General features: G+C 44.9%; 1 protein-coding gene across 4 annotated transcripts in view; it reads right to left on the bottom strand.

The window, feature by feature from the left end:
- Positions 1–254: 254 nt before the first annotated feature.
- LOC144121764 (uncharacterized) overlaps positions 255–9,751 on the bottom strand; it is a 39,960-nt gene continuing 30,463 nt past the window's right edge. For 3 of the 4 annotated variants that reach the window (XR_013312689.1, XR_013312688.1, XM_077655136.1), the window contains 2 exons: positions 6,823–6,894; positions 255–644 (listed from right to left, as the gene is read on the bottom strand). Coding sequence is in view for 2 of the 4 variants with exons in the window: in XM_077655136.1 (XP_077511262.1) it covers positions 483–644; positions 6,823–6,894 (234 nt within the window). In the remaining 2 variants the exon portion in view is untranslated. Of the gene's footprint in view, positions 645–1,160; positions 1,366–6,822; positions 6,895–9,751 lie in introns of those variants that run through there. The other variant, XM_077655137.1, reaches the window with a different exon arrangement.

Below are 9,751 nucleotides of genomic sequence, written 5' to 3'. Positions count from 1 at the left end.
GGAAGCGAACCGAATTCATCGGTCGACAGGGCGTGAACCACCAACGCTGCGCAGGTGTTACGGCAGAATACTTTAAATATAATAGAAAGCATGACTTTAGAGTGATGTGCTGTTAATTTGTTTGTCGTGAATTTTACCTGGATGATTTTAGTTGTATACAGAACAGCATTTTCTAGTAGATTTCTGCTGTTCTTATTCATTACAGGTGAATCAAGAAAGTTATCTCTGCTCTCCATTCCAGAGTTAAACATTGCCCTATTAACCTACAGTGTCTTACACATTTGGTGCACTTTGTGGCTATCAAGAAATGATAATTTGCAGTAATTATTTTATTGCTAGCACTCGGTGAAATTTCGAGCAGTTCAAATGGTTTTAATGCAATGACCTCCCAGAGATGGCTGACTGCTAAGTTCGTAAAATGTATTTAGAACTGAGATGCCAAGAGCCCATTCGCCGTGAGGAATTGCTCCGAATTCTGAAAACTACAGCATTTGGGCTTGGAGTGTGCCAAGATTTTGAAAACCTTGGCTCCAGCATCGCAACAGAAGTCCACTTGGCTGACAAACAGGGCCGTCGCATATACCGAGTGGGCAGAAGTATTTGATGCCCTCTTTCATCTTACTGGCAGCTTTGTAGGAAACGTTCTGTAATAAAAATCACCAGGATGCACGAAATTAATAGATGGAATTATGGCTGCTTTCTCTTATTGTTCTCACATGTCGCTGATATTTACCCGAATAAAGTCATTTCATTTATTTCATTTATTTTTTCCCTTAAAGGCCCGAAGGCATTACATAAGAGGGGAGCAAAATCAAGGTCAAAAGAGAAAGAATAAATTGACAAAAGAGAACAATAACAAAACGAAAAAAGAGTATGTAACAGTTAAATGATCTTGTCACGCGTATACAATGCAAAGTACAATTCACGGGTTTGAAACACGAGAATATATATATATATATATATATATATATATATATATATATATATATATATATATATATATATATATATATATATATATATATATATATATAACTCTCAATTAATACAAGAGAAAAATATAGTGAAAAAGGCATCACACAGAAAAAAAGTAAAAATAAGTAAAAATGCTCAGCTGTTCAAAGTGCCGAGTTGATTATGGTAGGAACTTTTTGCCCTCATGTAAAATGGTCGTTTAGTTAATCCCGGAATGATTTGCGGTTAGTGCGTGATGCAATGGTATTTGGCAGCCCATTCCATAGTGCTATCGCGTCCGGAAAAAATGATGACTTCAGAGCTAAGGTGCGACAGTTGATGCGTGCGGTGCTATGGTCATGGCTTAGGCGGCTAGACGTCCTGTGCGGGGGTTGCAGCTTTTCGTGTCTCCTGCGTTGGTGATAGTAGAAATGAAGAAGAATACAGAGGCGAGATATAATGCGGCGAGATATGACTGTGACAGTGAACAATAGCATGCAATCATTAATCTGATGGGTACCAACTCCGAGCAATATCTTCTGTTATCAGTAAGCCGCCGCGGTGACTCAGTGATTATGGTGCTCGGCTGCTGACCGGAAAGACGCTGGTTCGATTCCGGCTGCGGCGGTCGAATTTCGATGGAAGCGAAATTCTAGAGGCCCGTGCACTGTGCGATGTCCGTGCACGTTAAAGAACCCCAGGTGGTCGAAATTTCCAGACCCCTTCACAACAGCGTCCCTCATAGCCTGAGTTGCTTTGGGACGTTAAACTCCACAAAACCAAACCAAACGATCTGTTGTCTGTGCCGCTGTTTGTTGTTTTAAGCTTTATAAAATGGCGCGTTGTTTGTCCACAGCTGGCCTAACTCCAGCGCTTCGTCCCATTACACTGCCGGCTCATCGTCGCCTTCTACGTAGCATAAATCCGTGCTTTCGCAATAATTCAAATGTAGGAAACTTTTTGCAATTTTTTTAAAAGCTGTTATTAAGAAATGAGGACACTGCTTTCGCAGCCACAGCCATCACAAGTGGTCGCAAAGGCAGCCTTTCATGATAATCTGGTATTCCTCTTACTTATGCTGTATATTTACAGCCACATAACGAAAGAGTCTAGTTCCTCGCAGAAAGGTTTTGGTTTTACCCTCACACAAACTACCCTAAAGCACCATACCACTGATTATATTGTAGCGATAGCTACATTACGGTAGCATTTGTAGCCTTCAGCGTGGCGGCGCCGCCACCCCGTGGCTGCGCCGTCATGCTGTCATGCGGTTGGTCACGTGTGCGGAGCAGCTGACGGCGGCGCGGCGCCGTGGCCGATCACGTGGTTGTTCACGTGACAAGCCACGTGGTGCGGAACAGCTGCTGCTGCTGGCGGCGCGGCGCGCCGGCGAAACCGAGCCGCAACAGTTATGCGCATGCGCTGTGTCAAGTGGGACAAAGATGAAGAAGGAACTCCCAGCGAAACAGAGCGGCGAAAGGCTGACTTCGCTGTTCCACTGAGCAAGTTCCACCCGGCCAGCTGTAGTTATCGCGCCACTCCGGGTTTAACCAGAGCTAAACCATCGCCATTGTTTGGACTGTCTACTTGCTTTCAAAACTCGTTGGAGGAGCAATGGGAGACTATTCTGCGCAGCAATGACCCTGACCGCTAACACTGGCTCCTGGGAAGGGTCAACGCAAGAGCGGTAACTGGTGAACTGCAGGTCTTGGGGGGCCACTCACATGTTCTAAGAGACTTGGGTCAGTATGGTGTTTTCAACCAGTCAATTAATGCTTGCTCTATGTAATTGGTGTCGGAGGATTTTGCCAGACGCTCTCACAATCCTCCCTGGAAATCTGATACAGGTCGTTCACACTGTCCCCGAATCCGGAAGGTCAAAATGCTGCGTATGTACGATATGATCCGAAAATAATCCCGATACAATTGCAGCCATACGGCAACAACATTCGTGCAACAAAGTTCCCATTATTTTAGTAGTGAAATACAAAATGCTTGTAAAAAGTTAAAAGATTAAAAATTGAAAGTTGTTTTAAAAACACTACACGTTTAGAAAACATGAAGCGCAAAAGAGAACGACGCATTGTGGACTACATGACTCAAGCGGGGTCATTCTTCTTGCGTTTTCGACTTTAGGGCTTCTGCCGTGAAGAATCAAAGCTACCTTGCTAACTTATACTTCTTTCTGCCAGAACGAGGCTCCGAGATTTTATGCGAAGAAAAATTTCAAAATTAATATTTTATTCAGACGGGTTTTAAAATCTGTGACATGTACACACCAGAATATTTACTGCATTCCAGCTGGTGTTACAGCAGACTCCAACTGGGTTTTCCTGAATTTATATACGCAAGTTTCATCATGTCAGTTGGTCCAAGACTTATCGGAAAATGTTAACTTGCCCATGGCTGAAACCAGGGCCATATTTGCTTTTGTGGCGATTCGGCAAAAAAAAATATACAGGAAAATCCGCCCGTTTCGGGAATCTCCAGGTTAACAACATACATTCATCGCTGCATTTGAAAAAGCAGCTTTGAAATGCCGCACATTCAGCGTCGTATTATAAAGCAATAGCTTCGAAAGCATGTCCCATTCTTAGTCGCACTGTTCTCAAAAACTTTCAATTGTTAAGAAATATCCTCTTCCACGCATAGTCTCCGAGACGAGAAAAAATATTCCAGAATTATTCCTTACATGAGTTTCTGTGGGTAGCGCTCTCGCCCTGTAACCTCTGCTCGGAGTGAATAGTACGGGCAGGTCTAGGTGTTTTAAAATGAATTCCTTTTGAAATGGCATTTCATAATTTTACTATCTGTTCTTGGGTGTGGTTGGTCTTACACAACAACAAAAATTCAGATAAATGCAAATACATAGCTTTCACATAGAGCAGACTTAAATTTAAATGAGAATTCAGCAGTGGTCAAAGAAAGTAGGGGGCTACCAACACCACACTCTTAAAACCAGAAATTTTCATTACAGGCGAAGTTCTCAGTTCCGTGACACGACTGTGCTTTGTATTGCGCAAAAGCCAGTGACAACATCATCAATCGCAGGCCTGCTGTCAAGAGTTATTCGCAGGTAGGCTTTACAGCGTATGAAGGAAATATCACCGTGGCACCATAACTAAAACCATATTAGTCGAGTGCCCAGTTTTTTCCGAAGCGAGCCATACCCCTTGCGAATGTAGGTTCGCAGCCTGCTGCAGAGCAAAGATATACCGGGTGTTTCACCTATGATGTTCTGAATTTTTTTAAACAGGTCTTTTCATTTAGAAACAGTACTCTTTTCGCCACAGCATTTTCAGCAGTGCCGCGCATCAAAATTCAGCTAACACGCGCTGACCAGTAGGCTTGTTACTAATAATCAGTTGTTAAATTTTAACTCTTACTCTTAGTCTCCTTATTTAATGAGCGGCGTGTGCCCAACGAAATTATTATCCGTATCATTTCTAAGAATTTCTAAAACGCAGGTAGCCTCGGCGCTACGGCCCAACAGTCTGGTAAGATCGCACCAAAATACATGAACCTTTTGAGAAACTTGCAGACAAAAGCAAACATTGTGGTTAAACGTAACTTGTCTAAATACCAAAATTAGGTCACAGCGCAGAGGGAAACCACGTTGTCCAAATTCTGAAAACTAACATGGATGTTACTAAAGGTCGGCTAAACGTCTCTTATTTAATAAGGAAATTAACAGTAATAACTGAAAAGTTAACTCTTCAGTGATAGTTGACCAGTTTATTTGTTCCTACATCCAAAATCTAGTCTGATGTTCAGTACCTCTAAAAGTGCTATGCCGAAAAAAGCGCTCTAGTAACTCCCAAAGCTTATTTTAAAAATTTAAGTTGGCACTTAAGCTCCGCCTTAAGGGTATGACGTGGTAGCGTCACAGTGCGGTAGCGGTAGCGGTAGCGTATTGGGTTAATACACCCTCCTTACATTCAAATTCATAGATGCCATGGAGTTCTCTTACCTCTCCTGGTGCTGCGTTGCAGCTGTTAAGTGATGTGCCACTGCCCTGCAATGGCATGTGCACCAAGCGGTGGGCTTTGTGCAACGTAGGTTGCACGTCCCGAGCAACCAATCAATAATTAATTGCCACCTGCCATGGAGGACAGTTTTACCGCTATCCGGTGAGTAGGTCGTGATGACGCCTCATGGTCTCGTGACCTATGTGGCCTATATGGCCCACCTGCCTCCTAGGCTGCTCTCTGGAAACAACCTGCCAGAGTCATGCGCGTGATTTTCCACTCAGAACACCGACGCCAACAAAGCCGACACCGGATTTTCTGGACAATGGGGCCTATAACGCAATCACGTTGAAACTGCAGATCATCTGAGGTGAAACACCCGGTGTGTGTATACAGTGTTAGCCTGCATCAACGCGGCTCGCTACGCCCCAACACAGCTCGGCGACTGAATCAATCGTTTGCACCACAGGTACGTCCCGCTGCCCAAAAGCCTACGCTCTTTTTTAAATGTCCAAGAAGACTTCGAAAAACGTATGAAATATTAATCTCACGCAGCGCAACTTACCCGATACTCTGAGCCGGAAAAAACTACCTAAGAGTTTGCAGTTACAACACAATCGGGGCATAACAACTTTAACATTGGCCTGGAGACTGAGTGAAAACTAATGCTGCGTCACATTTCACTGCGTCCTGTAAGCCTAATTATACGGCACAGTCACGGAAACACTCTCCAATCGTACAAAATTGAACACTGCTCTAATTTCAAAACCGGCAGACATTATTAAGCTAAAATTATTAGAACAACGTGGCAGGAAAGAAATAAACGTACGGGCAATACGTAAACTCAGGCAGGACGATGTATTACAGGCGCGCTGTTCCTTACCACCATCTAGAATATAAGATACACTACTACTTGATAAATTCTGCATGCCTACTGCCAGCCGCCCTTCCATCAAGACTGACAACGTTGTGAATTATTCCTTCGGAACGAAAGTTTCTGTCTTAATGTTTAACCGTCTGCCTTACAGCGGTGTATTTCAAAGAGCTTCAATTACCCCAGGATCTATAGGTAACTTCGCAACGAACCTACGACTGCATATTTTTAAACACGCGAAACTGATATTGAGATGAACATGCGCGGGACATATCCGACAAATCATGGACACCAAACGAACATGGAGATAAACGTCTATATATATATACACCGCCGCCGTTCAAAATGATATTCTGGAATGATATTCAGAACAAAAATCAAAGCCGAAGGGAGTCAATTACTACCCTTTGTGGAAAGAACGCCAAGCCATCTACTTTTAAATTCAGTTGTCCGACATAATCATCTAGCCTACAGAAAAAGGCGGCGTTATACTTCAGAGAAGATTTACGGCAATTCAAAAATTAAAGTTTTTACATTCAACTCACAAGCGAGTATATACGACGCTTTTGAACCGAAATTAACAATCAGCAGAATTCCTTCTTCAATAGCAAAAGATATCTCAGTTTATGCTTAAAGCAAATGAGCCGGATAGACCAGTCCCTGGGCGGATTTACTGCTCCCCGAAAGTGCACAATTCTAACCGTCCTGGCCGTCGCGTTGTCTCAAGAAACGGCTTATTCCCCAAAAAACCTATCATTCTTACAACATGCTGTTACTAGCAATCTCAAAGGCTTTAGTCCTGCGCGCAGCGGCGGCGCTTTGCTAGTGGTAAAATGCCAAACTTACCACGTCATCGGCGACATCACTACACGTTAAAGAACTTCAAGTGGTTCATAACGAATTGGACGTGTTCAGTGCGACGTCGCTCAGAGGCACGTGTGCGTATGAAAATTAAATATCAAATGTCTAAACTATATCACAGCTATTAGTTTAGTGTTAACTTAACAAAACAGCTTTGTCACTCACAATGCATTGCTCGCCATCTGTATGTGCCTTTGTCCAAACATCTCCACATTTTGCTGTGCACCCAACGGTAATCTGAAAAACACAAGTGACAGCCAGTAACGCATGCACAGCGAATGCGCTAGAAACTCCTTTTTCGCTGTAAGTATGCTGAAGTTTTTCACAAGTAAATATTAAAGTTGCAATTCATTCGTTTCTTGGCGTAGAACACAACTGTCGTGCACACTAATTCTTTGTTATGAAAATGTGTGCCCGCAGTTGCATCTAAACACAAGCTCTATCAGCCACTTGCTTCTATCCAGCAGCCCGGGAGCGTCATATTTTGATGCACCTTTAAATTGTCCTGAAATTGGGAGATGACAAGTCCTTCCTTCGCTTTCATGGAATGTGTTTTCTGTCTGTTATCTGAATGTGTTATGAACTTTCTAAGGATTCCATAAAACTTCCTATGTTTCGTAGCAATGCTCGTAATTTAATTTTTAAATGAAATCACTATCGAACAAAATCGCACGTCGGAAACGTCGGAGCAAAGTTAGCACCACTGCATGCTTTCCACAGGTATAGTGTTATTTTGGAGACTTGAAGAGAGTTCGCGCAATCAATGTGGTGACTGGCTGGATTATTAACGATGCCGAAGATTAGCACACAAAGGCCGTATGAATTAGCCGAAAAACATAGAAATGAATCGAATTTGTCCCATCCCGGTCGCCTTCCCAACTGTAGTTTTTGTCTTCCATATGCTATCAGCCAGAACCTAGAGTGCTGTCGTAGTCCATCAGGGAATGAATATCGATAGTCTATCCTTTCGGGCCCGAACTTCAACGCGAGCTGAGGAAGTTGCAATATCTTTCGCTGCCGCGGATTCAAGGTCGAGAACGGTTTTCACACACTCTCGCCGGGCCTGTGACCGCTATATGGAAAAAGAAATATCATTTCTTGCCTCCCAAATTCTACGACGGGCCCCAACTCATACAACCATAAACCAACTCAACTGAGACAAACATAATATGGGCTCCTGGCTACCAGGGTCTACGAGGCAATGAGGACGCTGATGCGGCCGCCCGAGCGTGTACACACTGGGCTCCTCATCCTAGCTCTCCTGGCTCAGAAGCTCGTCAACGGCTTCTGCTGTTCTTTTTAATTCATTATTGCGACAGCCACCGCCTCTACCCGGCCCCCTGAAAGGGGCCGGGGAGAGGCGGAGGAGCGGGCTCTGCGGCGCCTGCAGACAAGAACTGTCCTTTGTCCTGCCGTAGTGAAACACGTTCATCCCAACATAGATGGGCGTTGCCAGCTCTATGGCAAGATCTGCGATCTCTTTCACATGATGTGACCATGCACTCAGAACCATCACCTTCCCCCTTCTCCTACCCCTACCCGAGAGGCATGGGAGACTGCCCTCCTCAGCTGCTCCACACTAGAGTCCCAAAAGGTTTCTGGTAAAGCGGGCGCGAGACAGCGCCTCGTCGTGCGGTCCATGGATTTAGGATACAGGTCATGTAGCGGTTTCTTCGGACTTTCAATCTATCTTTTTGAGCATTAAAAAAGCTTGTCAACTTTTTACCACCACCTCCGTAAGCGGATGAAAGAAATGACGACGAAAATATTTATTGTAGTACAGGCAGATGTTGAGGAAAAAGAATATGGTGTCCCTAGTCCGTGACCCAATTACTGTAATCTGCTCGCCTTGCTCGTTCGATAACCTGATGCTGATATCATTCTTCCTATCTTAGACAGTGCTGCCACTAAACCCTCCCGCGTTTCGCCTCCATAAAAGTCTGTACCATTCTCCACAAAGGACCAAAAGTTGCTAGACTGTGCTGTTCAGGTGGACTTCATTGTCGCAAACATGCTTTGATTATTGTTGTTCGTATTTAGAAATTTGTTGCGTCCGCGCCCAAATAAACACGAAAAGTGGGGAAAGCCTCTTCCGTTCACAAATAATCTCACTTCCGTTCACGTCGGTAATCAGAATTTAATTTAGGTCACTAAACGCACCTTTTAGCACCATATTTTTGCATGCAGTCCTTTTGAGGAGGTCCTTAGAGCTAGGGAACGTCCCGCTACATTTCGCGGTGATTGTATTTCACTTGGTGACAACACAGTGCAGAGAAGCTACTTCACGTGGGCGCTTGGCGATAACCTGCAACTGTAATTATTATTAAGGAATAAATAGGCCACGCGACAAGAAGGCTGCTTGGAACTAGTCGTGATCACCTTAAGAAAATACTTAATATTGTTGCCGACAAACGTAGGGCGACACGAAAGGGGGCTTTTAATCCGAACGCCAAGAACACCAGCAGCGCGCGTCCGAGCGGGAACGTCGTCGTCTTCGCTTCCAGACGAGCCCAGCCATGCCGTTCGGCCCATGGCGGCGCTCGCAGAATGTGAGCAGTGTGGCATTGCCACCCTCCTTTCAAGAGGCATCGCCTAGATGCCTCCGGCAAGGGGGAAAACAGAATTTAGGCACCGAAAATGCGAAGCTGCGTGTGGCGGCGGCACTGAATGTGAACTCCGACAATGGTTAACGGGCGCAATACGGTTTCATGCGGGCCACGTGGAAGACTTCAGACTTGGGCTGCCGAGAAGAGCGGGCGATTCCTTGAGGGAACACTTCACAGTTGACCTCGCTGGGTTGACGTAGCACTTCGTAGGGGTCGAAGTAACGGCGTAGAAGCTTTTCAGAGCGCCTGCCGAAACGTATAGGGCTCCATACCCAGACGTGCTCGCCGGGTTGGTAAATCAACTCGCTGTGATGGAGGTTGTAACGCCGGGCGTCAGTTTTCTGCTGGTGTCGAATCCGTTGTCTAGCAAGGTGGCGAGCGGCTTCTGCATCACGAATGAATTGGTCAGCGCCGGTGACAGACGAAGGGGCACAATCTGCGAGCAGCATGGCGTCCAGCATAGTCAGGGCGTCCCGGCCATACACCAA

Source organism: Amblyomma americanum, chromosome 2 (assembly GCF_052857255.1).
Source record: "Amblyomma americanum isolate KBUSLIRL-KWMA chromosome 2, ASM5285725v1, whole genome shotgun sequence".
NCBI lineage: Eukaryota > Metazoa > Arthropoda > Arachnida > Ixodida > Ixodidae > Amblyomma > Amblyomma americanum.
The sequence above is the reverse complement of the archived record's forward strand: the minus strand, read 5'-3'. Positions and strand labels throughout refer to the sequence as shown.